We start from the raw sequence: 27,633 nt of genomic DNA, 5'->3' as shown, positions 1-27,633 counted from the left end.
GGACTGTTTTTGAGGTCGTCCTCTGTGGCCAGAGAACCTGTGCTCTGTCCTGGGGCTCACATGGGTGAGCTCAGCCGTGTCCGACTCTTTGCGACCCCATGAACTGTAGCCTACCAGGATCCTCCGTCCATGGGATTGTTTAGGCAAGAGTACTGGAGTGGGTTGCCATTTCCTTCTCCAGGGGATCTTCCCGACCCAGGGATGGAACCCAGGTCTCCCGCCTGGTAGGCAGATGCTTTACCGCCTGAGCCACCAGGGAAGTTCCAAACACCCATGAAAAACACTAATTCTTTCATTGAAACAGCAACAAACAGCAAAACCTTATCTTTGGTCTCTAGGAGAGGAAGAAAAAAACCGCTGCACCTCCACCAAGGACACTGAGTGTCAGTGCAAACCTGGCACTTTTCCGTGGAGAAGATGCACCTGAGTTCTGTCAAAAATGCAGCACCGGGTGAGACACAGGAGCCTAGGGGGCTTCCAACCCACAGGAGACCCCAGTTTCCTTGTACCCATGTCTCTCTCCTGCTTCTGTGAAGCCCCTCCCACCTCTCAGAGCTCCCCTGTGCCTGTGGGGTCTCCTGAGCCTGCAGCGGCGCTCCCCACCACCCCCGTTTGTCCTGCACGGCTTTCCCAGTGGCCCCTTCCCACGTCTCCTCAGGAGGGGCCTAGAAAGACCGAAGTGCTGACAGCAGACAGAAGTCATCATGAGGCCACGTGTGTGCTCCTTCAAGGTTCCTATAAAACCGGAGCCAACTCGCCAGGCCTCACACCCAGCCCTTGCTCCCCAGTAGCACCTGAATCTTTCCTGTTGGGGGGCTCGGTGGCCAATAGTAATTCACTGTCCTCTGACGCTCCAGTGTTGGCTGAGATTGGTAGGAAGAGTCAACAGGTGGATGAGAGGGCCTCGTATTTAAGTTTGACTGGAAGATGAGTCAGACTTGTGCCCATACCCTTCTGACCCTTGACCTGGATGAGGCCCCCCTCTCACAGAGCTCTTGAAGAACAGCTCTGAACACTCAGCAGGAGCCCGGGGGCCACAATACACAATCCTGGATCCTTCTCCTGCCCAGTGAGGGGAAGTGAGGGGACCCTGCCCTGCAGAGAGCAGGAGCCTGTCCCCTCTCCAGTCTTGTCAGGGGACCCAGGACAGGAGGCTACCCCCTCTTTCTCCTCATGCAGCTAGCTGTCCCTGATGAGTCCCCCTGTATCTGTACCCAGGGGCCCTGATGGGAAGGTCATGGTCATGGACTGTACGCCTTGGAGCAACATCAAGTGTGTGGACCAAGAATCAAGTACCCTGGCCCATGGGGAGGTCCTGGTTCCTGGAGAGCGAGCAACCATGAGCCAGAGACTACCCATCACTCCCTCTCCCTCCTCATGCACTTCACTGGTGATGAAAATGGTAACTGGACTTGGAGTCAGCACTGTCCTAATCCTAATCGGATGTGCTGTATGCTGGTACTTTAAAGGTGAGGTTCTAGAAGGGAAGGAGGAGGTGCTGGCTCCCTCCTCCATCTCCCCAATCCTCCTGTTCCTCCTGGCTTGTCTCTGATCTTCTTCCCCAGGAAACCCCTCCTCCTCCCACCTCACCAGGTCCTACCAAACCGTGATCACATCGGTCCCCCCAACTCAGCTGACGGTCCCCTCTTCCCCCTGGCCGAGTCTGGTGGGAGGAGGCAGGAGAAGAAGGTGGTTCAGGAGCGCTGCACAGAGATTTTCCACGGGTTTCATTTTATTTCCTTTTCTCCCTTCTCTTCTCTTCCCTGAGGGTTCTCCAGACTCGGAATGTCCCGCTTGCCGTCACAGGCCCGGGGCTCTGTTCAGTGTCTGAGCCCCCAGCCTGTACCCTGTCCCTAGGGAGGGAGGTGTGGCAAGAGGGCTGTCCCCACCACTCAGCGGATGTCTCTTCTCTTCTAGGTCGCTTGAGTGAGTGTTGCCACGAGGTGAGTCGGTTTCTCCAGCATCTGGCAGCATCAGACCCTCAGTCACTGCTTTCCCCCCACAACAAAGCCCAGGGTGGACACGGTCCCTGGTTTGTCCTCTACTGTTGTCGCTGACTCTCTCAACTGGCCTGGGGGCTCTAGGCTGAATGTAGGAGGGAGACGGGCCTGTTGAGAGCTGTCCTAAGGCCGGTTGGCAGCCCCGGCCCTGTCCTTACTGTTTGAGACACCCTCACTCTGTAACCCTGGACCCAGAGGCATGGGGGGTGTCAGGCAGGGGTGCTCAGATCCCCTTAGCATCACATCCGAGTCTGGGTGCCATCAGCAGAGCCCAGATGTGCTGAGTCTATGCCCACTTGGGGGGCAAAGCACAGGAGTAGGTGGGAAGGCAGAACCCACTGTGTCCCCCCAGATACTGTAGGGGTTTGTGGGTTTGTGACTCCTGGGTCAGCGCCTTGCTTTCTCAAGGCCCTTTTCTGGTGCTTATGTGTCCCCCAAGAGGGTCTGGGACTCTGGACCATGCCCACAACAATACGCTGACCAATGGAGATTCCCTTTCTCTTCTGGTCCCTTGGCAGGAAAAGCTGACAGAAGACAACGCCCAGTCCCAAGATGAAGCAAGCAGTCTGTCTGTTGGTGAGTGTGGGGCTCTGGCCCTTCTGCTTGCTCGGACTGTGGTAGAGACAGGGAGAGGCAATGCTGGTCAGGTCTCCTCTCCTCTGGGGAGGTGGTGATGGAGGGAGACCAGGGCATGGAGGGAAGGGAGCCCCACTCCCTGCTCTGGAGAGAGACCAGGGCATGGAGGGGAAGGGAGCCCAAGCCCTGTTCTGGTCCACTGGCAGCTCTGATGCTGTTGATCCTCTGTCTTGTTCTCACCACATCCCTGGTCTAGAACAGAGCAGCCGAAGGGTGATCACTCCTCCCATGACTGACCCAGTGATGGAGTCAGAGCTACCTAATATTTGTCTGTGTGATTGTTACAGCCTTTTAAGCCATTCCTCATCAGAGTAGGAATTTCACATTTATTTCAAAAGTATGATTAAGTTGAATCTACTTGAAGTAAAATTTCTTTGTCAACATATAGAAGTATTTTCACTGTGTATGTGTGTGTGTGTGGGGCATGGCAACCCACTCCAGTATTCTTGCCTGGAGAATCCCCATGGACAGAGGAGCCCAGCAGGCTACAGTCCACGGGGTCGCAAAGAATCAGATATGACTGAGTGACTAAAGACATACATATAATATATATGTATACATATATGTACACGCACACACATACAGTGACATCTACAGTTTGGAGTCCTATCACTTCAATAGCTTTGAGGTTTTTGAGTATTACCTTAATTTATAAATTAATCTAGAAGGAATTGAGATCTTTCAGGTGTTCTATAGTTTTCTTATGAAAAGATTTAGCATTTTAAGTTAAGCGTTTTATAATCCCTCAACTCCATGTGTGTTTTTCTTTGGTAAATTTCTCATTTCTTGTTGAGGCTGTATCTTTGTATTACAGTGTTCTGTAACCTTATGAGTTTATCCAACTCATAATTCATTATAGAATTTACTGCCTGTTATAATTTTTAACATTCATCCATCCATACATTCACATTTAGGTATTAGTGTTGAACCATTCGAGTTTGATAAGAATACAACCATATATACAATAATGACTCTTTTGTCCACTCCCTTCAAAGATCCTGCATTGGTTTTGTTTTGCTTATGGCTGCATCTGCCAGAATTTCAGAACAATGTTTACTAGGCTCAGTTCTGTAATCTAGGATCCTCGATGAAGACCAAGGCTGCTCTCCATTGTGTTTTACAGAAACCAGCAGCCCCTGAAGGATCTCAGAGGAGAAGATGGCTGCTGGTTCCAAGAGACGCCACTGAAAGTGAGTGTTTTTCTCCTGGGCAGTGGATCAGGAGTGGAGGGAGGAGTGACAGAATTAGTGGCCTAATTTCTGTCTCCATAGCTGTTAGGGCAACTCAGAGAGGGGATGGCTTGTCCCTGGACCATCAGGACTCGAATTCCCTCCCTGCACCCCTTTGTCCTCTACCAGTGGCCCCTAACACCTCCCTGTCCTTCCCTCCTCCACCATCCTCTCTCCTCCCTGGTAGCTCAGGGCCAGGTTGACCCACCCTGAGACATCTGAGAGGTTGTGCTGCCCAGCAGGGCACCCACTGGCCCAGGGAGGCTGTGGAGCACCTGTCTATGCGTGCTCAGTGGCTTGAATCATGTCCAACTCTTTGCAACCCCATGGCCTGAGGAGCCTGCCAGGCTCCTCAGTCCATGGGAATCTCCAGGCAAGAATACTGGAGTGGGTTACCATGCCCTCCTCTAGGGATCATTCCAACCCAGGGATCGAACCCACATCTCTTCCATCTCCTGCACTAGCAGAGCCCCAACTGCCCCAGGCTGACCTCACGCCGCTCCCACTGCTGTATCCTGAGCGGCTGGTGGTGGAGGAGAAGGCTGAGGAGGAAGGGGTTCGGTGACGTGTATTCTGTGACGTGGTCACATGCGGGTTTGCTTTTTCAGTTGGAAAATATGACTGCTTTTAGTCTTCCCTCCAGTTTCACGTGAAGGTTGAAAATGAAGATTTGATTCTTAAATTTGAGCAGTGATTTTACAGTCTCTTTGAAAGCAACAGTTGAGGTTTTCAAAAGACATCTCAGAAAACTCCAGTAGATAAAGCCAAAAAAACCAGAATGTGTTGAGGGTGAACTGCGGGCGGCACCCCAAACTGTCCTGTGTCTCTCCCAGAGTCTGTAATTGCTGAGATGGGTGGATATAGGACCCCAAGCACCCTCGGGACTGAGGTCTTCAAGTGACAGCAGAGGTCCCGGCTGAGCCAGGAGCAGTGTGGCCTGTGCCCCGGTGAGTGGGGAGCCGTGAGGGTGGGAGTGGAGCCGGGAGAGGGGCGTGGGGGACTCGGGGGCGGAGGAAGGGGCAGCACCTGGCGGGGCCTGGGAGGGGCTGGCTGTCGGGGCTCGAGGCAGGGACACCCCTGAACCTCCACCATGCAGCCCTCACAGGGCAGAGTTGTCTGACCGCCCAGGGTCGAAGTTAAGAGAGCGAGTTCGCAGCAGGTTGAGTGAACCCCTGTACCCACTGTGGGTTCATTTTAAGTGCCTGGAGTGAGGTTGGTCAAGCCCTTGCTGAGCTCGATTGAGAGAGTCAGTCAGGGAGGACCGAGCTCAGGGTGAGAGTGAGGGGCAGCTAGTGTGGTGAGTCCTCCTCACCTGGGTGGGTTCTGGGGACGCCCTTGAGTTCAGGGGTGCCCTTTCACTAGCCTCCCTGGAGGCTTGTTTAGCGGGTGGAGGGGCAGAAGTCCACTTAGAAGATATGCTCATTCCTAGTGGTGGTGGTTTCTGAAGCAGTTCATCCTGTTCGGTTCGACTGTGAACCAGTACCTTGCAGGATCATGTTTGACGGTAGGCCTGAGCTGTGGGCACGGCCTTCCTTCTCCCGCACCCCACACTCACCTGCCGTCTTTTTGGCAGCCCCTCCCCCTTCTCTGCGCCCTTGCTGGTGGGCCTGAGGCCAGCCCCCCTGTTACCACGGAGCCCCTTGTGACTCAGTGGGTTCCAGGTTCCGGGCTCCAGGGAGACGTGCTGGAGGCAGAGCCTTCGTGCCATTTCTTCTTGAGACACCGGTGCTGGTGGACATAGTGTGAGAGCAGTGGTCATAGTGTGAGAGCTGTGTGTGTGAGAGCGGGGTGTGAGAGTGGGGTGGTTGTAGTGTGAATAGCGGTGGTCATTGTGTGAGATCGGTGGTGATAGCTCAGGTGCTGAGGCATCTGATTGTGAATCAGCAGTTGCCCCCTAGTGAGGGGCTGCCCCCATCCGCGAGGATGGGTCGCAGAAAGACCCGCCTTTGGGGGCTTTTCCAGTGCTGCAAGCCCAAGGCAAAGGCCAAGGGGAGGAAGAACTTGGCCTCGGCCCAAGTCCTGGAAGCAGAGTGGCCTGAGGTGAGAGCAGCCGGGGTCTGGGCCCATTAGATTGGCCCTCAGCCGGCAAAGCGTTGGCTTTGTGTTTGATTTTGTTAGCACGGTTGTGGGCCTTGCCGGCCAGGGCGTTTGGCCTTAGTGGGCAGGATGGACCCCAGCAGGTGGACCTTGTAAGAGGTTGTGCAGGTGCTGCGTGGAGGATGGGCGGGGGCCCCACAAGAAGGGCAACACTGGCTGGAGGAGTCACTGGGGCACGTGGACTGAGCTATGGAGTCAGTCCTTGAAGCAGAAAGGCGAAGCCCCTTATTATCTCCCCTCTTCCAAAGAAGGGATATACTGGCTGGAGGAGTCTCTGGGGCCTGTGGATCGAGCTAGAGAGTCAGTCCTTGAAGCAGAAATGCTAAGCCCCTTAACGTCTCCCATCTTACAAAGCACAGACGAGTGGGTCCAGTATTTTAATGACTGGTACCTACTGCTTTACGTGTATAACATACACCCTCATAGCTTCACATGTCTACTACATGCTTCTCACAAGAGTTGGGCACTGTTCTGGGTGCTGAATACTCAGTATGTAGTAGGGGGTACATAGCCCAGGATTTTTGTATTTCTGCAAAGAAAAACAGAAGAATGAAAGACTCCGTGTGGTTTAGTTTGAGCAAGTTCAGCACGTGGACGGCCCCGTGTGCACGCAAATTGTGGTAAAATACATATAACGTGAATTTAACATTTTAACCAGTTTATTGAATGACTGGGTGACTTCAGTGGAGTCAGGCTAACGGATGGCCTTGGGGTGCCATCAGCCTTTTTTCCAGAGGAACACTCCAAAGCCTGGTGGCCTTGTAGACCTTACCTTTGTTCTTCACTCTCCCCAGTGGTTCCAGGTCACTTGTCTGGGTGTCATTTAAGAATCTCTTTATCCACTTTGTTGTTAGGATTTGTGTTTAGGAAAGTTTCTCAGACGTCCCTGGGTCTTGAGAAGGCAGGCTTGGATTCCGGGTTCTCCCCTGCCGCGTGCCTGCCAGGTCGAGGTGGAGGCTGCAGGCCGGTCTGAGTTGTGGTGGTCTGTGTGGTCTGGGGGTCAAGGGGACCCCCTCTTCTCTGGAGGGACAAGGAGATCCTTTGTGTGGAGCCTGGAGAGACTTGACAGGGTCAATGTTCAGCGGCTCGCTCTCTTTTTAATTTGTGTTTGCATTTAGTTACTTACTCATTTCACTGTCTTCTAGGAGTTTATAGAACTTACTAAAGAACTAAATGTATGCAGGCAGCAGCTGCTTGAACGAGAAGAAGAAATTGCTGAGCTGAAAGCGGAAAGGAGCAACACCAGGGTCAGTAGGGGGATTCTCACGTGTTGCCATTTGCCCCGCGGGGGTCACCACTGGGCTCTGTGTTGCTGTCTTTAAACTCGGTGTGGTTTTCAAGTCATTTTTCACATCTTCCCACTGAGCAGACCAAGGGGGATCAGTTCGGGGTTCTCATACCTTGCTTCAAATTTATGATGAGAGCTAATGTAATTTTAGTACGTTTGAGGGGAGAATTCTCTTAACTTACATTTTTGTCCATGCTCCACTTTGTGTGGGATCTTAGTTCCCCGACCAGGGATTAAAACCTATGTCCCCTGCCGAAGTGCGGAGTCTTAACTACTGGGCCACTGGGGAAGTCCACTCTAACTTGAGACTGAACTGGCAGGATTCCGACTTGCCTTAGCGTGGTTTCAGCTTTAGCGTGTGGCTGAGAGGAGTTATTGGCCCTGAGTTCAAGAATGAGGTTGACGGCGCTCCTTTGGCCCCACCCTGCAGCTGCTGCTGGAGCACCTGGAGCGCCTGGTTTCCCGGTACGTGCCGTCCCTCCGCACGTCCCCAGCCGGCATGACCAGCGAGGTGGAGGTGCTCAGGGCACTGAAGTCACTCTTCGAGCACCACAAGGCCCTGGGCGAGAAGGTACCAGCCACCCGGCCGTCCTGGATTTGTACACTTGCTGCCTTGTTAGGTGGATGATGCACGTATTTATGTAACTAGTTGACTTTTGAGCTTCTTGAATTTTTGTAAATACATTTTTTCTGTACGAAGTCAGAGTTTTATATGGTTAAAAAGCGTTGCCTGCGTACGTGCTCAGTCATGTCCGAGTCCTTGTGACCCTGTGGACTGTAGCCCACCACACTCCTGACTCCTGAGGTCCTGACTTCATGCCAGATACCTTTCCTCCTGGAATTCTTGCAATAACAGGGTAGTTTAGTATACTTGTTGTTTGCTGTTTGGGTTTATTATATAGAAAAGAAGCTTGATAAACCGAGTGGCCAGACAGAACGTTAAGACAGATGGGTGCCAGTCGTGGCAAATGTGACATTTGAAGTAGGCACGTTTCTGCTCAAGTCTGAGAAAAGGGCCCTGTCTAGGAGTTTAATTTTGAGGATGCCAACTTTATGTGTGATTTGAGACTTAGGATTTAGTCCAAATGTTTTACTCTTAAGTGTATTGGAGTGTTGTGTGATAATGACTTACCTTTTCTACTCTGCAATGCCCGCTATAGGCCATGGCCCAGAACACGGACATGGAGGCGAGAATCACTACCCTTGAGAAACGCTACCTCGCCACACAGCGTGAAGCCACCTCTGTGCACGACCTCAGTGATAAAGTTGAAAATGAAATCGCAAATAAGGATTCTATGCATCGACAGGTAATGGCTTTTACTGAACTGTGTCTGACTTTTATAGTAGTGAATTCCTGAGGGAGGAAGGAAGGTAAAGACCTTTTCATGTGACTCCCACGTTGGAAATCAAGTCCCAGTGTAAAGCTCTTATGCCCCTAAAATACTGCGTTCAAAAGTGTGGATGTACATCATGGTAAAAAAGCGGTACTGGAAGGAAATCCATTTTTTAAAAATTGGGGGTGACTGCAACTTACAGGTTTGAATTATTTGGGATTTGGTGTAACCATTTTGTGGAATTCCACTCCTGACTCTTTAGTTTTACTTGAACGTGAATCTGTTGGCTTGTTAGCGTTTTTCCTAAAAGAGCAGAGTTCAGTTCAGTCGCTCAGTCGTGTCCAACTCTCTGCGACCCCATGAACTGCAACACGCCAGGCCTCTGTCCATCACCAACTCCCGGAGTCTGCCCAAACCCATGTTCATCGAGTCGGTGATGCCATCCAACCATCTCATCCTCTGTCGTCCCCTTCTCCTCCCGCCCCCAATCCTACCCAGCATTAGGGTCTTTTCCAATGAGTCAACCCTTCGCATGAGGTGGCCAAAGTATTGGAGTTTCAGCTTCAACATCAGACCTTCCAATGAACACCCAGGATTGATCTCTTTTAGGATGGACTGATTGGAGCTCCTTGCAGTCCAAGGGACTCTCAAGAGTCTTCTCCAACACCACAGTTCAAAAGCATCAATTCTGTGGCGCTCAGCTTTCTTCACTGTCCAACTCTCACATCCATATATGACCACTGGAAAAACCATAGCCTTGACTAGACGGACTTTTGTTGGCAAAGTAATGTCTCTGCTTTTAAACATGCTATCTAGGTTGGCCATAACCTTCCTTCCAAGGAGTAAGCGTCTTTTAATTTCATGGCTGCAGTCACCATCAGCAGTGATTCTGGAGCCCAAAACAGTAGAGTCTGACACTGTTTCCACTGTTTCCCCATCTATTTCCCATGGAGTGATGGGACCAGATGCCATGATCTTAGTTTTCTGAACGTTGAGCTTTAAGCCAATTTTTTCACTCTCCTTCACCTTCATCCAGAGGCTCTTTAGTTCTTCTTCACTTTCTGCCATAAGGGTGATGTCATCCGCATATCTGAGATTATTGATATTTCTCCCGGCAATCTTGATTCCAGCTTGTGTTTCTTCCAGCCCAGCGTTTCTCATGATGTACTCTGCATATAAGTTAAATAAGCAGGGTGACAATATACAGCCTTGACGTACTCCTTTTCCTATTTGGAACCAGTCTGTTGTTCCATGTCCAGTTCTAACTGTTGCTTCCTGACCTGCATACAGGTTTCTCAAGAGACAGGTCAGGTGGTCTGGTATTCCCATCTCTTTCAGAATTTTCCACAGTTTATTGTGATCCACACAGTCAAAGGCTTTGGCATAGTCAATAAAGCAGAAATAGATGTTTTTCTGGAACTCTCTTGCTTTTTCGATGATCCAGCGGATATTGGCAATTTGATCTCTGGTTCCTCTGCCTTTTCTAAAACCAGCTTGAACATCTGGAAGTTCACAGTTCACGTATTGCTGAAGCCTGGCTTGGAGAATTTTGAGCATTACTTTACTAGCATGTGAGATGAGTACAATTGTGCGGTAGTTCGAGCATTCTTTGGCATTGCCTTTCTTTGGTATTGGAAGGAAAACTGACCTTTTCCAGTCCTGTGGCCACTGCTGAGTTTTCCAAATTTGCTGGCATATCGAGTGCAGCACTTTCACAGCATCACCTTTGAGGATTTGAAATAGCTCAACTGGAATTCCATCACCTCCACTAGCTTTGTTCGTAGTGATGCTTTCTAAGGCCCACTTGACTTCACATTCCAGGATGTCTGGCTCTAGGTGAGTGATCACACCACCGTGATTATCTGGGTCGTGAAGATCTTTTTTGTACAGTTCTTCTGTGTATTCTTGCCACCTCTTCTTAATATCTTCTGCTTCTGTTAGGTCCATACCATTTCTGTCCTTTATTGAGCCTATCTTTGCATGAAATGTTCCTTTGGTATCTCTAATTTTCTTGAAGAGGTCTCTAGCCTTTCCCAATCTGTTGTTTTCCTCTACTTGTTTGCATTGATCGCTGAGGAAGGCTTTCTTATCTCTCTTTGCTATTCTTTGGAACTCTGCATTCAGATGAGAATATCTTTCCTTTTCTCCTTTGCTTTTCGCTTCTCTTCTCTTCCCAGCTATCTGTAAGGCCTCCTCAGACAGCCGTTTTGCTTTTTTGCATTTCTTTTCCATGGGGATTTTCTTGATCCCTGTCTCCTGTACAGTGTCACGAACCTCTGTCCATAGTTCATCAGGCACTCTGTCTATCAGGTCTAGTCCCTTAAATCTGTTTGTCACTTCCACTGTATAGTCATAAGGGATTTGATCTAGGTCATACCTGAATGGTCTAGTGGTTTTCCCTACTTTCTTCAATTTAAGTCTGAATTTGGCAATAAGCAGTTCATGATCTGAGCCACAGTCTGCTCCTGGTCTTGTTTTTGCTGACTGTATAGAGCTTCTCCATCTTTGGCTGCAAAGAATATAATCAATCTGATTTCGGTGTTGACCATCTGGTGATGTCCACGTGTAGAGTCTTCTCTTGTGTTGTTGGAATAGGGTGTTTGCTATCACCAGTGCGTTCTCGTGGCAAAACTCGATTAGCCTTTGCCCTGCTTCATTCTGTACTCCAAGGCCAAACTTGCCTGTTACGCCAGGTGTTTCTTGACTTCCTACTTTTGCATTCCAGTCCCCTATAATGAAAAGGACATCTTTTTGGGGTGTTAGTTCTAGAAGGTCTTGTAGGTCTTCATAGAACCGTTCAACTTCAGCTTCTTCGGCGTTACTGGTCGGGGCATAGACTTGGATTACCGTGATATTGAATGGTTTGCCTTGGAAACGAACAGAGATCATTCTGTCTTTTTTGAGATTGCATCCAAGTACTGCATTTCGGACTCGTTTGTTGACCATGATGGCTACTCCATTTCTTCTACGGGATTCTTGCCCACAGTAGTAGATATAATGGTCATCTGAGTTAAATTCACCCATTCCAGTCCATCTTAGTTCGCTGATTCCTAGAATGTCAACGTTCACTCTTGCCATCTCCTGTTTGACCACTTCCAGTTTGCCTTGATTCATGGACCTAACATTCCAGGTTCCTATGCAATATTGCTCTTTACAGCATTGGACTTTGCGTCTATCACCAGTCACATCCACAGTTGGGTATCGTTTTTGCTTTGGCTCCATCCCATCATTCTTTCTGGAGTTATTTCTCCACTGATCTCCATTAGCATATTGGGCACCTGCTGACCTGGGGAGTTCATCTTTCAGGGTCCTATCCTTTTGCCTTTTCATACTGTTCATGGGGTTCTCAAGGCAAGAATACTGAAGTGGTTTGCCATGCCCTTCTCCAGTGGACCACAATCTGTCAGACCTCTCCACCATGACCCATCTGTCTTGGGTGGCCCCACACGGCATGGCTTAGTTTCATTGAGATAGACAAGGCTGTGGTCCGTGTGATCAGATTAGCTAGTTTTCTGTAGTTTTAGTTTTAGTGTGTCTGCCCTGTGATGCCCTCTCGCAACACTTACCGTCTTATTTGGGTTTCTCTTACCTTGGGCCTTGGGTAATTCCTCTTGCCGCCACCACCTCCGCCGCCGGCCCCAGCTCCCGGCCTGTTCTAGCCCCTGTCGGCCGCCGCCCCCGGCCCCCGGCCCGCGGCCCGGCCTAGCCCCTGTCGGCCGCCGCCCCCGGCCCCCGGCCCGGCCTAGCCCCTTTCGGCGGCCGCCGCCGCCCCCGGTCCCCGGGCCCCGGCCCGGCCTAGGCCCTCTCGGCCGCCGCCCCCAGCCCCCGGGCCCCGACCCGGCCTAGGCCCTGTTGGCCGCCGGCCCCGGCCCCCGGCCCGGCCTAGCCCCTGTCGGCCGCCGCCCCCGGCTCCCGGCCCGGCCTAGCCCCTGTCGGCCGCCGCCCCCGGGCCCCGGCTCGGCCTAGGCCCTCTCGGCCGCCGCCCCCAGCCCCCGGGCCCCGACCCGGCCTAGCCCCTCTCGGCCACCGCCCCCGGCCCCTGGCCCCCGGACCCCGGCCCGGCCTAGCCCCTCTCGGCCGCCGCCCCCAGCCCCCGGGCCCCGACCCGGCCTAGCCCCTGTCGGCCGCCGCCCCCGGCCCCCGGCCCGGCCTAGACCCTGTCGGCCGCCGCCCCCGGGCCCCGGCCCGGCCTAGGCCGTCTCGGCCACCGCCCCCGGCCCCTGGCCCCCGGACCCCGGCCCGGCCTAGCCCCTCTCGGCCACCGCCCCCGGCCCCTGGCCCCCGGACCCCGGCCCGGCCTAGCCCCTCTCGGCCGCCGTCCCCAGCCCCCGGCCCCCGGCCCGGCCTAGCCCGTGTCGGCCGCCGCCCCCGGCCCGTCCTAGCCCCTCTTGGCCGCCGCCCCCAGCCCCCGGGCCCCGACCCGGCTTAGCCCCTGTCGGCCGCCGTCCACAGCCCTCGGGCCCCGACCCAGCCTAGCCCCTCTCGGCCACCGCCCCCGGACCCCGGACCCCGGACCCCGGCCCGGCCTAGCCCCTCTCGCCCCCCGGCCCCCGGCCCGGCCTAGCCCGTGTCGGCCGCCGCCCCCGGCCCGTCCTAGCCCCTCTTGGCCGCCGCCCCCAGCCCCCGGGCCCCGACCCGGCCTAGGCCCTGTTGGCCGCCGGCCCCGGCCTCCGGCCCGGCCTAGCCCCTGTCGGCCGCCGCCCCCGGGCCCCGGCCGGGCCTAGGCCCTCTCGGCCGCCGCCCCCAGCCCCCGGCCCCCGGCCCGGCCTAGCCCCTGTCGGCCGCCGCCCCCGGCTCCCGGCCCGGCCTAGCCCCTCTCGGCCGCCGCCCCCAGCCCCCGGGCCCCGACCCGGCTTAGCAACCCTGTTGGCCGCCGCCCCTGGCCCCCGGCCCCCGGCCCGCGGCCCGGCCTAGCCCCTGTCGGCCGCCGCTCCCGGCCCGGCCTAGCCCCTCTCGGCCGCCGCCCTGGCCCCCGGCCCGGCCTAGCCCCTGTCGGTTGCCGCCCCCAGCTCCCGGCCCCCGGCCCCCGGCCCCCGGCCCCCAGCCCGGCCCGGCCTAGCTCCTCTTGGCCACGCTTCTGCGCTCGTTTGTGGACTGAGCAGCATGGGCAGGGGCACGGAGGGACAGCACAGGAACAGGAGCCAGTAAGCCTCAGCAAACCACAGCAAGTACAAACCCTAATCAGCAGCAGGGAACTTCACGGCAGCCTGTTGTGAACTGGGGTCACTGTGACAAAAGGCAGGGTTAGAGCTCCAGTCTGATTAGGGTTTGTACTTGCTGTGGTTTGCTGAGGCTTACTGGCTCCTGTTCCTGCGCTGTCCCTCCGTGCCCCTGCCCATGCTGCTCAGTCCACAAACGAGCGCAGACGCGGGGGTCGTGCTGCCCGTCCGAGATGGGAGTGCTCCCTGAGTGTCAGACAATCCCCGCTTGTGTGTCATCCATACGTTCATTTCCCTCCAGTTTTGTCCTGTGTTGTGTGTGTCCCCAGGACACTTCAGCTCCGAGTCACTGCTGCTCAGAGTTCAGTCAGCAACTCAAATCCTAGCAGGATAGAGACCTAGAAAAATCCCATTCTCGTTGAAGAGATGGCTTAAATAGCTCTGCAGTGAACACAGCTTTAAGTCTTTATTCATACACTTGCTGAAGACGTCAGAGCGGGGCATGTGCAGACCAGGGGCCCCACTCCCAGCTCGCCGTCCCCGGAAGCCGGAGGGTGAGAGGCCGCGTCCCGGAGATGTGGCGCTGCTGGGGGCATTGTCCCCACAGCCAGCCAGCCAGCCACCCCGTCCTTCTGGCAGGAAAGGCGTGGCCCTGCGCTGCCGGCGGGCACTGTCTGGGCACGGAGAAGCGGGCTGGGCCTGTTGTGGCGCGGCTGTGGGAGCGTTGCCCGGAGCTCAGTGAGCGGCAGAGGGGCCGGCCGGTCGCGGGAAGCCGGCGGTGGGGCTGCTGGCAAACCCCCCAGAGCAGGGTCACTAACAGGCGCAAGGGGAGCGCCCTTCTGCCTGTGATCTTCCTCTCAAGGCTGGCTTCTTCTCTCCGCTGGCATCTGTGCTGTCGTAGTCTGACCTTTTGTCTTCCAGAAGCTCTGCCATAAGGAGGCTAAACTGTTGGAACTTACCTTCCAGCTTAGGAAGGCAGAACGCATGCCCTCATGCGTCCCGTGCTTGCCGCTGCCTGCTGCCCACGCTGGCTCGCCACAGGCAGTCTGAGGAGGGGGCACAGCGGCCGCGGTTGTGGGGCCCGGGGTGGGGGGGGCGCACGTCTCCTCTCACGAGCCGGTCACCAGCACCCTGCGTCACCCACGTGTCACACGTGAAGCTGTGCAGGCTGCGTGAGCCGGCGTGCGGGCGTGTCCCCCGCGAACCCGGGGCCAGTGGTCCACCCAGAGCATGGCCCGCTTGCCGCCCCTGTGGTCACAGCCCGCATGTCGTCAGGACAGTGTTGTTGCGAGCGTTACTGACGCTGTTCTTGGCCGACAGGCGGAGGAGGGATACGGCAACATCGAGGAGAGGCTGCGCCAGATGGAGGCCCAACTGGAGGAGAAGGACAAGGAGCTGCAGCCGGTGCGTGTGCTGACGGGGAGGCCGCGTCTGGGCCGGACATGCGGCTTGGGCGGGGGCCGGCGCTGCCGTTCTCCGCTGCTCCCGTCTCTGCCGCGGAGTGTGTGCGTGTGTGGCCCGTCTGCTGATCCGGGCACCCACCTCCTCGAGAGCAAGGCCAGAGGTGGTCGCCCATAGGCGGTGGGCAGGGGCCAGGGCGTCCCCACGTTCAAGGAGGCTGCTTGTTGCTCTGACCAGCCAGTCCGGCGAGCTGCTCGGGATACAGGTGGACCTCCCGACTGCCCCGCAAACAAAGCTGAGGGTGCCAGCCCGGGGCTCATGAAACTGAAGGCATGGCGCCCAGATGTGGAGCTGCTTGCCTCAGACGTGGCGCTGAAGTCCCATATGCCAAACTGCTGGTCCAGACAGGGTGTGTGTGTAGGATGGCTGCTCCTAGGCAGGAGGAGAACCGTAGTTGTGCTGGGACAGAAGGCGCATCAGGAAAGGGCGATGGTGGAGGCTCGCATGAGCGAGTCGTGAGGGAGGTTTCCGAGAAGGGTTGTCCACACGGCGATACAGACCATCTAGGAAATGGAGTGGGGATCCCAGGTCCAGCCTCAGGGGTCAGTACGGTCCCCACCATACCAGTGTTCTTGGGCCTGGACTGCAGAGCCTCACACGCGGGCTCCCAGGGGGCAGTGGTTCTGACTCCCATCAGGAGACCCGCAGTGAGGCGCTCTCCCCGCCTCGGCAGAGAGCTCAGTGTCTCCCGATCAGGGGTGTACTTCCTTACTTTCAGAACTGCTGCTCAGAGGCTGTTGAGATTGGGATGCTGTTTATGACTAAGCCAATTCAAAGTCAACTTTTGTTTTGCTTTAAAAATATTTGAATGCCGATGCCTTATTGTGGAAGTTGTGACAGGTTTTATTTCCGTGGGCTCAAAAATCACTGCAGCCATGAGATTCAAAAAAAATGCTTGCTCCCTGGAAAACGATGACAAACCTAGACAGCATATTAAAAAGCAGAGACGTCACTTTGCCGACAAGGGTCCATGGAGTCAAAGCTATCGTTTTTCCAGTAGTCACGTATGGATGTGAGAGTTGGACCACGAAGAAGGCTGAACACTGAAGAATTGATGCTTTCGAATTGTGTTGCTGGAGAAGACTCTGTTTTAACAGACAATATTTAACAGAAAAGAACCTGTTTTTTAAGTTTTTACGATGGAAAATTTCAAACATGCACAAACGTGGATGCAGTAGGATAATAAATACCCATGACCCGTCAATCAGCCTCAGCAATTTCTAACACAGGGCCAGTCTCAAATATATCATTCTTGTGTCTTCTCTGCATTTTTTTTTATACAGTAGGTCCTAAAACAGCTTTCTAAACCGTGAAATTGATGCTCATTTTATAAAACACAGATTTGCCAACTTTGTTATTACATTTAAAAATTGCTTGAGGTAATTATTTCCAGTGTTTTCATATGAATTTTCAAATTGGTAAAGACCCTGATGCTGGGAAAGATTGAAGGCAGGAAGAGAGTGGATGACAGAGGATGAGATGGTTGGATGGCATCACCCACTCAGTGGACATGAGTTTGAGCAAGTTCTGGGAGTTGGTGATGGACAGGGAAGCCTGGCATGCTGCAGTCCGTGGGATCGCACAGTCAGACATGACTGAGCAAGTGGACTGAATTGAATATGAATTATCATTGGAAGCAAAGCTATGACCAAGCTAGACAGCATATTAAAAAGCAGAGACATTACGTTGCCATCAAAGGAACACCTAGTTAAAGCTATGGTTTTTGCCGTAGTCATGTATGGACGTGAGAGTTGGACCGTAGAGAAGACTGAGCGTCAAAGAATCGATGCTTTTGAACTGAGGTGTTGGAGAAGACTCTTGAGAGTCCCCTGGACTTCACTGAGATCAAACCAGTCAATCCTAAAGGAAATCAGTCCTGAATATTCATTGGAAGGACTGATGCTGAAGCTGAAGCTTCCATACTTTGGCCACCTGATGCAAAGAACTGACTCATTGGAAAAGACACTGATGCTGGGAAAGATCGAAGGCAGGAGGAGTAGGTGCGACAGAGGACGAGATGGTTGGATGGCATCACTCACTCGATGGATGTGAGTTTGAGCAACTTCTGGGAGATAGTGAAGGACAGGGAAGCCTAGCGTGCTGCAGTCCGTGGACTCACAAAGAGTCAGACACAACTGAGCCGCTGAAGAGCAGCAATCATTACAAAGAAGGCAAGTGATGTTGCATATAAAGAAAAATTAGTGAAAGTCTATCTCCACTGACTTTTTTCCCAAAATGAATTTTCTCACCTTTTACTTTACCAATTGAATTCATTTGACCCCCTTAATCCAGACTCAAGCTTCTGTTTATGTACTGAGAAATTCCTTCACCTACGTGTGTGTAAGCCGATCGCCTTTAAAGTCTCCTTGTTTCTGAGTGTAAATGTGCTTGCCTTCGGAGCCCCTTCGACAGGAAATGGCTAGTGACACTAAGGTCCCCCAGGTGCTGTGCCGAAGAGAAGCGTTGGGAGTGACCTTTGACAAGTGAAGTCCCAGCCTCCCTCTGCACCTGCCCGTCTGCTCTGGTGATGCTCAAGAGCCCACCAGGGGTGGCCGTGGGAGGGGTCCGCCTCGGGAACCGGGGCATAGGCCGCTCACGTCGCGGCTCCCCAGTGCTTTTAAAAGAACGACCGTAGTTGCTCTTGCAGTTTATGAGTTTTTGTGTTTCCTGTTTTAGGTGAGGCAGAGAGAAAACATGCATGAAGAACATACTGAGGATAAGGTTCTGTCCGGATCAGATGAGAGGCTTCAGCTTCATCTGAAGGAGAGAATGGCGGCTCCGGAGGATAAGGTGAGCCAGCCCCACGGCCTCTTTACAAAGAGGCGCATCTGGCCTGGCCCGGCCCAGTCTGTGTGTGCGGGGGGGGATCTCCAGGACAGGAGTCGGAAAACTGTTCCCATAGAGGGCCCCAGAGTGAGTGTCTTTCATGGTTACGAATAATTGAGTAGCAGCATTTCATGCTAGTCAATAAGCGTGACAGCTTCCACAGGCAGTGTGTACAGGAACAGACCTAGATGTGTGCCCACAACCCTTAGAGAAAGCATCAGGGAGCTGGATCCACCGACGGCCCCGGTGTTGCCAGCCACCGTGTGAGAACTTTCTTCTATATCCACCCTCACCCCTTCGTTTCTTTCTTAGAAGTTGATTTCTGTGGCTTTGCTGGCAGTCCAGTGGCTGAGAGCCTGCCTTGCAAGGTCAGGGATGCAGGTTCGATCCCTGGTTGGGGAGCTAAGATCCCACGTGCCAGGCGGCAGTCTCGTCAAAGGAGTCCTGCGTGATGCAGCTAAGGCCCGACGCAGCCAAATCAAGAAGTTTAGTTCGGGATCTTTTATATAATGTGATAGAAAAGAATGAAGCAAGTAAACGCAAGCTTTCTCATATGCCAGCTCCAGCCTCCTCTCGTTTCATTTGCTTTGGAAAGTGTCTGAGAAGCTCCATCAGAGCAGCTCGGTGGGCAACAGTCGGGTTCAGTCTTGGTGAAAACCTGTCCCAGCTGCACCAGTGCCCTAAAGACAAGGCCCAGAACCTTCCCCGAGGTCGGCGCTTGGGCGACGCTTGTCTGAGAGGGACCCATGGTCACTACAAGTGCTACGGCACGTTTTTCCCCCACAAAACCCAAGGTGACACACACCTCACCAGAGACCACACAGGGCTCCCCTCACGTCACCCTGACCTGTGGGCTGGGCCTGAGGTGGGGAGAGTTTTGTCTCAGGTTTGAATTTGGCATATGTACCCTGCGCCTGTTTCCTGAGTGACCACTGAACTGCAAGAGCTGAAAGCAAGTATAAAGCAGTTTCACTTAGCCCAGGGACCTGGTGTCCTTGTATCTCGAAGATCAGTCGGGGAAGCAGGAGATTGTCTGTGTACAAGTGAGCGTTAAAAGTTGTCATCCGGCCTCGTGCCAGCACTTCACTCTGCCGCTCCTCCCGAGGTGCTTTTCGCTTTCAGACGGAAGAGGAGCCCTCCGCAGTCCACGCGATGTCTGTGACTATTGACTCTAAAGCACTGTGTGTGTCTTTTTCAGAATTCTTTCCAACGGAGTGTTGAAAACGCGATAAAGGAATTAGAAGAAATGCAAAACTACCAGGTACTTAAATCTCTAAATCCTTCAGAAATGTGTTAAGAGCTGAATTGAGCTGGGTTCATTGTTACAGTTACTACAGATGCTTAGTGGAAGTCGAGTTACCTTTTCCTCCTGGCCAGTCTACTGCTGTAACACGTATAGCATTTCTGGTTTTGAACATTGAATGTGTTTGCATTATAGGTGGATTTAGAGTGTGTGGCCGTTGTGTGTGGTTCAGAATTCTGAGTAGTCCTTTCTGGGTTCACCCGAAAGCTGAGACAAAGCGTGAGCCTTTCCCGTGGACAGTGCTGTCCGTCAGAAAGATAATACGAGCCACACACACAGTCTAAACTTTCCTAAAAACGAACGAGCTACTTCAATACTTTTTTCACCGCGAGTCTTGAAATCTGTGTGATTTCCACATCGAGCTTTGCACCGGCCTGTGTCTCGTCCTCAGTGGCTGCACGAGGTGATTGACTGCCGTGGCCGACAGCACAGAGCTGCCAGGTTGAGTCGAGTGACTCGGAAACTTGGCCCGTTTGACTTGTTTTACCCCGTGAGGAAGTGAAGTGGGGTGTAGAGGAATGAATGTGAGCTCCATGGAAACACTTTAAAGCAGTGAGAGGAGCGAGGGCAATAGAGTGAGTCCTGTCCCCCCGACCCGAGCCCCCGCCCCAAGTCCAGCTTCTCTCTACAGCCTTCATTGTTGTTCATGGCTTGCCATGATACCTCCAGAAGCTTTTCTACACCTGAGATGTAACTTCTAATTCATTATGGTTTATAAGGGTTACTATTGTTCTGAGTGTTTACATTTGCTCTGGGACGCTTAGAGTACATTTCCTCAGAATTAAAATGTTCGGAGTTGATAACGACTAACGTAACCTGTTACGCACATTTTGGTGCAAGTCATTTTACATCCGGAAAGCAAGCGGTGCAGGCTGTGTCATTTGCTCTCTCGTAGGACCAGCTGATTAAAAACCTGGAAACCCTGAGAGCCGAAGTGGACCAGATGATCCTGGGAGGGGCTCCCCTCCACCACGGGTAGGGCCCTCCCCTGGGCAGCTCCCCTCAGCACTGTCGAATGTGACAAGGGCCTGTCTGGTGTGTGGACAGTATGACTGGGTGTCGCTCATGGTCGCACCTCAAGGAGCCTGTAGCTTCGTGGCCAGCGAGAGGGAAGAGACAAGCATCGTTCCTCAGGGTCGAACTTGGTACCGGGGAGAGTGGTGGTCACAGTATTGACAAAACTCAAAACCACAGGCGGAGGTTTGGAAGTAGGGGGCGGCCCAGTTGATATATGGGTGTATTCATTTGAGGGACCTGACAGACTGTGACACTGATGTTTCTTTAAAGTCGCAGAAGGTTAATGACCTGTAGTCTTTTCTACGTGAATGGAGACTGAGACGTGACTTGGCCATTGGCTGCGGTGGGAGGAATCACCTGGCTTGTGAATGAGGCAAGCAGATTACTGAGCATCCTGATTTTTTCTTCCTCGTTGTTGTAGCGGCAGTAATTGTTATTAAGTATTTAAATGTTTCTTTGGCTTCTGCATGGAAAATGGTCACAAGTAAGAGAGAAACTTGAGCAAAGGTTATTGAAGTGCTTAACTGGTGACATTCATTCATATGTAGGAAATCGACTGCTGCTTGAATCCCGATTTAGGAGACAGTCTGGAGCCCACACGCATATTTCTGTGTTTGGGTGCTTAGGGGATCCTCGCGGTCCAGGGCCCCTGCCCAGCCTTCTTCTAGAGTAAGGGGATGTCATTTGAGACAAAGGCAGAGCCAGAAAGGCTGGTGCAAGGGAGGGGTGTGTCCAGGAGGCAGCTCTCAAGGGCTCATGCAGGGACTTGGCAGCACAGGGGGGCCTTGGAACAGGGCTTGCGGGCAGTGTGGACTGGGTAGGGGGCACTATGCTGGCTCAGGAGGGAGGGAGTGGGGACAGAAAAGCTGGCTCACAGTCAGGGCAGGCTCGGCGTATTTGGCAGGACCTCCCAGTGGAAATGGTCACCTTGTCTCTGAGACCTTCTCCCAGAGGAAAGAGCCTCGGGTGAAGAGGGAGAGAGAGATGGAGGCTGCACTCCACGAGGGGACTGGGAGGTGATGGTTGGGGGGCGACACACCCAGAGACCTTTGTGGCCTTCAGAGGACCCTCGAGTGTCCGCAGTCCACAGCGGGACTGTGTCGTACCTCCCACCCAGTTCCCAAGTGTGGTCTGGCCCCGGGCCCTTGGGTAGAAGTCGAGCAGAGAAAGGAGTGTTTCCCTCAGGAGGTGGGGGAGCCGGGAGGGAAGACAGGTGTGGCTCGGGGAGAGTCCAGATTTCCATCTCAGCGCAGCACAGTTTTCCTCGCAAAACTGTTGAGCAGAGCAGCGTGTGAACCCGAGCAGGCTGACCGGTGGTTGGCCTGGCCGCTCTGCAGACGTATGGGGTGTCCTGTCCTCGGAGGAGGGCTCTGTCTCCCGGGTTTAGGGACTCCTGCAGGTGAAGGCGCCACCCTCTTCCCAGAGACAAGACTGAGCAGACCCCGGGCGGTCCTGCAGTGCAGGCGGCTCACAGTCAAAGCGGGGCCGCACCGCCTCTCAGCAGGCCCCTCCTGAGTGAGCTCCTGGCACCAGCAGGCCCAAGTCTTAGTGCTCAGGGCCTGAGCATCTGTGCTGGGCCTTGTTCCGCCCAGAGTCTGGTGACATGCTCATCTCTGCTTTTGATGGGAGACACCAGTGCGGCTCAGCTCGGAGCTGTGGGTCTCAGGGCTTTCTGCTGCTGGTTGTCTGAGGCACCTTTAGAAGCGCTGAGAGCGGTGCAGAAAATGTTCCAGGTAGACGGGTGATTGTGATCCACGGACATGACGCGGGAGAGGGAGGTCAGAGCAGGCGCGGGCCGGAGGGGAGGTGCGGGTGCCAAGGAGAAAGCAGAGAAGGTGCAGGCCCCGCCCTAGGACCTGAGGGTGGGCTCCGAGGGGACCACGGACGCCCCAGCCCCAGACAGCTGATCCCGTCCTAGTCAGCTCCACACCCTCGCGTCAGCACTGCCTTCCCCCCATATGGGAGTTTTGCAGATGGTGGGCTGAGCCCTGAGTGGTTGCGGGGCAGCAGGTGGCCTGTTCCTGTTGGAGCCAGGAGGGCAGTGCCCTCCCGGGGGCCCTTTTCTCTGAAATGGCCGATTTTCCAAATTGACAGGCTCTGGCTTGACTGACAGAGTGAACTCTCGTTCCTTCTAACAGCGCTCTTGTCTCCCGTGTGTTTCAGCCAACCCCACTTGGACAGCGCCCTGGACTTCAGGTTCCCTGTGGCGGATGGGCCGGCAGACTCCTCCGGCAGCGGGGCGGTGCTGCGGTGCCCCCAGAAAGGCCGGCTGGCCGCGCTGCGTGACGAGCCGTCCAAGGCAAGGACCCCCCCGCCCCCTGCCCGTCCCTGGTGGGCACCTTGTGAGGCACCTGCACCCTCACACTGCGGTCCTGAGATGGGTTTGGAACAAAGCGTTGATAGATCGCTTTATGTCTTCCCATTTTCCTTTTTCTGGCTAAGAGTTTACTTTGAAGACATGCTTTTTTTTTTCTTAAAAGAACCAATTCTGATAACTTGTGGCCTACTGCGAGGCCCAGCATGGTACTAATTAGCACAGTTTTGAAATCGTCCTACGAGTAACTGGATACACATATCCATCATCTTATAGTGAGAAGAATTCTCATTGGAAGTTTAAGTGCCTTTATCTTTTTGCCTCATTCATGGCATGAATTTTTTCATACATGTCTGTGTTTGAGCTTCCATATTCAGTGAGCAGCTAGTTGGGGCCAGACATCGTCAGAAGAAGGACTCCAGCAGTGAATTAAAACCCGTGTGCATTCTTGATCCACTGCGACGTAAGGAATCACTGCAAAGCTTAGTGACGTCCCAGTGAGCAGGTCACAGAGCACCGTTTCTGTGCATTGTTGCAGGTGGGCCTGGTTCAGGGCCTCCTGAGGGCACAGACATGGGAAGGCCCCCCAGGGCTGGATGGCAGGCTTTCAGACTCACCTGGCTGGTAGGGAGAGGCCCAGGTCCCTGCTGTGTGGACCTCTTCATGGCCTGGCTTTCCTCAGAACACCCTCTGAGAGCGAGAGCGCGGGATGTAGCCCGGGGCCTTTTGCGCCCCGGTCTCGGAAGCCGCAGACCTTCAGTTCTGTTTGCGAGAGTGAGCTGCGAAGTCCTGCCTCGCTCGGGCTGAGCAGGAGTTGCCCCCCTCTGCCTCTTGAAGGGAAGAGGATGGAAGAATTTGTGGACCCATTTTTAAACCCACGCAGCCTGTCGGACAGTAATGAGCAGGGAAAGGAGACCAGAGTGCCTGAGTTGTCTGAGGAGGGGGGACGATCGTGTGTGAACAGGGTGGCCAGCGAGGTGACACCAGGAGGGTGACCTTGAACAGAGACCCGGAGGATGGAAGAGAAGTAGCCACTCGGAGATAGATAAAAGGGTCTTGTCAAGAAGCTAGGATAACGGAGAGAGAGGGCCGCATCAGGGAGGACCCCGGACTCAGGCCTGAGCAGCTCGAGGCCGGAGCCTGTTTCCTGAGGTGAGGAGGGCACTGGGGTGGGGAGCTGAGAGCCGACCTCAGCCCTGTTCAAGTGGACGAGCCCGTCAGATGTCCAGGGGACGTGTCAGGTCAGCAGCTGAGTGTTCCGGCCTGGATCCGGGAGAGGACTCAGGGTCGTGGGCATACAGATGGCATTTAAAGGCACGAGCACGGTAAAGTCACCAGGCATATGCTGGTGGAGAGAGATGGGGTACAAGAGTAGAGCCGTGGGGTGCCCCACATTCCAAGGTTGAGAAGGGGCACGAGGGACTGAGGAATAACCCCAGAGAGGGAGGGGCCTGGAGCCCAGGGAGAGACATGCTGCGGGGGCAAGGAGGGGAGGGGGCTTGATAACATGGGTTCCTTGTCGCCCCCGGGGAACTGCCCTGCGGGGTGGGGCACACCACCTGCTTGCAGAGAGCTGGAGACTGGGTGGGGCAGGGGACAGTAGAGGCCGCTCCCAGGGAGCTTTCAGAGACCTGCAGTGGGTGCTGCAGGGAGCCCTGGAGGAGGAATCTGCTGGTTCCCATTGTGTGATTTTAAGGTGAGAAAAGGGAGAGGACGTGCTGACCGGGCTGATGGGGGTGAACCCATAGGCAGCTGGTTCACTGGAGCGGAGCAGCAATGATGGCAGGAGGTGCTGGAGCCAGCGAAGGGGGTGGCCCAGCCCTGGGGAGGGATTGTGACGAAGAGAGAGGGCGAGGGCACAGACAACGGGGGATAGGGAGCCGTCGAACCAGCCCCTGAAGGCTGCCCCTCGGTTGCTTTGAGGTCATGTCTGGGAAAAGAAGGCAGGACCTGGGTTGAGAGTGGGGCAGGGGGGAGATTTGCAGAGAGAAGGGTGTGAGGTGTGAGAGTGGAAGAGCGGCATGGGGCCCAGCAGGCACTCTCCCGGGCATCTGTGATGACAGCCGCCCCTGCGGTGTGAGGGGCCGTCCCCCAGAACAGCCCAAGTGCCTGTGTCCCGAGAGGAGAGCCGCGGGTGGCTGGCCCTCCCGTCCCCTGGCTGCCCCTGCTCACTCCTGTCTGAGGTGTTCAGACCAGCCTGGAAAACGGAGGGCTGGGAACCTGCGAGGACTGCACTCCTCGGTGAACTAGTACAAGTGATGATGGCTGAGGTGGACCCAGCGGCTGCGGAGCTGAAGGATTTTTTTTTTCTTTTCCTTCAGCCTGGCTGAAGAAAGCATGGATGTATTTTTTTTAATTTTTGGTTTTTGTCTCTGACTCCATCAGCCCACCCTTACGAAAAACCTCACAGGATTGCCTTCCGTCCATGCTAAGACCTGAATGTCACCAGGCCATCTAGGAACTGGATTCTCCTCCTGCCCGTTTCTTCAGTGCTGCTCGCTGAATAGATGGCAGTGTCTCATAAGCATGGCCCGTTTATCCAAAGTCAGGGCTTCCATGTAAAATCGTGGTCACTGATGAGACGTGGTCCTCTCGTGCCCAGGTGCAGACCCCGAAGAAACAGGACTGCGAGCGCGCCAAGGAAGCCAGCGTGCCGGCCAGCGTGGCCCAGGCGTTCGAGAGTGACGTGGACGTGTCTGACGGCGAGGGCGACAGGGCCACCCTCTTCAGCTCGGCGGCTCTGCTGTCGCCCAGCGGGCAGGGCGATGCCGAGACTCTGACTGCGATGCTTCAGGAGCAGCTGGACGGCATCAGCGAAGAGATCCGGTGGGTGCGCCCGAGCCCAGCTTCCTGGAAACTTGGTTTCTCTGAGGAGCTGTTCTCCTTAGACAAGTCTGAGTGTTCCCTAGTAAGAAAACTGACTTCAGGTCTGCTTCAAGAATTTTCAGTTCCGAGATCACCCTTGATTATAGAGCTCAGTCAGCCAGGGCGTTCTGTCCACAGTGTGGTGTCAGCACTCTGTGGGGAGGCGCCGTGGGCTGTTCCCCTCTCAGCTCTGAGCCCCAAGGTGGGTGAGGTGCCAAGGCGGTGTCCCCCTGTGGCCCGTGCACCCTCCGGCACCGAGGGTTCGCCCTCCTGTGTCCTTCGGAGCCGCCCACATTCTGGTGAAAAGCCACCTAGAACAGAAAAGCTGGGGTTTTGGGGTTGGCAAATTCCCACTCAGATCTGCATTTTCCTTTTAAAGTTAATACAGTGTGAAGATCGGCTTGTTGTAAGTAAGACAGTGGTCCAAGGACATGTGTTTGAGTTTTTCTCATCTCATCAGTATATTGAAGATGTTTTCCTTAGACACCGTCTTGGCAGTTATAACAATTTACAAGACGGGCTAGAATCCAAAGGCCGGCCTCGTGGTGAACAGGGGGCCTTGGGTCTGGGTGCAGCCGGGTGGCTGGGGGCCCCGAGATCTGCCTGGTACCACACCCGCACAGCCGTGCCTCCTGTCCCGAGTCCACGTTCAGAGTTGGTCGCAGGCCGGTGACTCTGCACAGGACCTGGCAGAGCCGCTGCTCAGATTGTTCTTGTCACGTCAGCCCAGGCCGAGGTGCCTGTTCCTGTCGGCCGAGCACGGGGGACCCGGGGGAAAGGCGGGGGTGACGGCCAACCAGCAAACGCAGGTGGTGCCGCCTGCACTTCTGACGCCGTAGACAGACTGCTCTGTGGGCCAGCTTTGAGCACAGACAGCTCAGAAAGATTGTCTTTCCCCGTCCCCGCAGGTAATCTGGAACGGTTATATATTAATATTTTTATTTTTACAGCACGTTGTCAGGTAAAGGTGATTTTTCCTTATGCCACAAGTTAACTTGATGTAAATGGCAAATGCTGTCCATCAACTTGTTATCAATGGTGAAAAACTTCCAGTATGTATAAGCAGAAGTGAAACTGGAGAGGTTACGACCTGTAAGAATCTTGTAGTTAAATTTGAAAATCATTTTATTTGCATAATCGAGTATTTAAACTGCTATATAAAATCATCCACGACACATTAGGGGAGAAAAGCAGTAACCATGAATTATAGGTTAATGCAGCACATTGACATGAATCCAGAAACTCACACAAAGCTGGTGGAGAACTGCATCAAGTGATGCGTTTGTATGTATAGAACCTTAAAAAAAAAAAAATCAACTCAGCACTTCATCTGGTCTGGAGACTTGTGTTTAGAAACTCCAGCTTGTTCGTGAATTGCTGTTTGATTATACAGAGTTCCTGATTCCCAGTGGAAAAGACTTGAGGCACTGCCGTGCATCTCTGCCCTGAGAGCAGGGAAGGTGAAGGTTGTCAACTTCAGGTATCTCCTCACAGGGAGAGAGGCGCCACCCAGGCCCCGTCAGAATGTTAGAGTAAATCAGTCAAATCAAACGTGAATGATCAGGGGCCACTTTGTAAGACTCAATGATAATTATTCTAAGTTTGAGACTGTTGAAAAGAGGGAAAGTCCTACCTTTTTGCTGAGATGTTAGTTGAGCAACTGTTCCTGGAATTTGCTAATCGTGACACAATGCAAGCCCAAATTTGTTGTCCAGACACGTTCCTCTGCTGACAAAGGCAGGTGAAGAGTTTTATTCTATTTTAGGTTGATCCAAGAAGAGAAGGAGAACACGGAGCAGCGGGTCGAGGAGATTGAGAGCAGAGTGTGCAGGGGGAGCTTAGGCAACCTTCGTCGTCGTAAATCTGTGAGCTCCCTCAACCTGTGTCCCACCTCCTCGCTTGCCGACTCCTGCCCGCCCAGCAGTGGGCGCTCCAAGCCCCAAAGGAGGCTGCACAGCCCGGAGCAAGAGGTGGACAAGCTGGACATCAAGACTCTGGCCTCCCTGCTGCGTCCCTCCCCAAGCACACTGGTTTTGTTTTGTTTTTGTTTGTTTTTTGTTTTTTTCTCTTTTTACCCAGAATAAAATCAGATACATTTGCTACA

The 27,633-nt window shown here is 54.1% G+C and overlaps 1 protein-coding gene and 1 long non-coding RNA gene across 4 annotated transcripts; one reads left to right on the top strand and one right to left on the bottom strand.

The window, feature by feature from the left end:
* The first annotated feature begins 338 nt into the window (after positions 1–338).
* Positions 339–27,633, top strand: LOC145507293 (liprin-alpha-1-like). 3 transcript variants are annotated; one of them, XM_081493571.1, is made up of 16 exons: positions 339–451; positions 1,219–1,469; positions 1,918–1,943; positions 2,519–2,576; positions 3,760–3,826; positions 4,699–4,812; positions 7,146–7,209; positions 7,681–7,821; positions 8,411–8,557; positions 15,064–15,147; positions 17,881–17,994; positions 19,229–19,291; positions 20,229–20,308; positions 22,514–22,649; positions 25,267–25,490; positions 27,295–27,633. In XM_081493571.1, the coding sequence occupies exons 8-16, from the start codon at positions 7,750–7,752 to the stop codon at positions 27,611–27,613; spliced, it is 1,239 nt and encodes a 412-aa protein (XP_081349697.1). In that variant the 5' UTR covers positions 339–451; positions 1,219–1,469; positions 1,918–1,943; positions 2,519–2,576; positions 3,760–3,826; positions 4,699–4,812; positions 7,146–7,209; positions 7,681–7,749; the 3' UTR covers positions 27,614–27,633. The 3 variants fall into 3 exon arrangements, with proteins under 3 accessions (XP_081349697.1, XP_081349677.1, XP_081349687.1); XM_081493551.1 differs by having other exon boundaries at positions 7,108–7,209; XM_081493561.1 differs by lacking the exon at positions 1,918–1,943 and having other exon boundaries at positions 1,219–1,495; positions 7,108–7,209.
* Positions 1,711–5,454, bottom strand: LOC145507314 (uncharacterized). Its single transcript, XR_014054769.1, has 2 exons — positions 4,356–5,454; positions 1,711–2,612 (listed from the first exon to the last, which is right to left on the bottom strand). It is a non-coding gene; the product is annotated as an uncharacterized LOC145507314 (long non-coding RNA).

The sequence above is a fragment of the Giraffa tippelskirchi genome, chromosome 1 (genome assembly GCF_054371585.1).
Source record: "Giraffa tippelskirchi isolate mGirTip1 chromosome 1, T2T-mGirTip1v1.2.pri, whole genome shotgun sequence".
Lineage (NCBI taxonomy): Eukaryota > Metazoa > Chordata > Mammalia > Artiodactyla > Giraffidae > Giraffa > Giraffa tippelskirchi.
This window is presented reverse-complemented; position numbering and strand designations above follow the sequence as displayed.

Coding starts and splice junctions, on each gene's coding strand:
- LOC145507293 (XM_081493571.1), top strand. CDS start 7,750: ATGACCAGCGAGGTGGAGGTGCTCAGGGCACTGAAGTCACTCTTCGAG. Junction 7,822..8,410: donor ACAAGGCCCTGGGCGAGAAG/GTACCAGCCACC, acceptor TGCCCGCTATAG/GCCATGGCCCAGAACACGGA. Junction 22,650..25,266: donor TGCGTGACGAGCCGTCCAAG/GCAAGGACCCCC, acceptor TCTCGTGCCCAG/GTGCAGACCCCGAAGAAACA.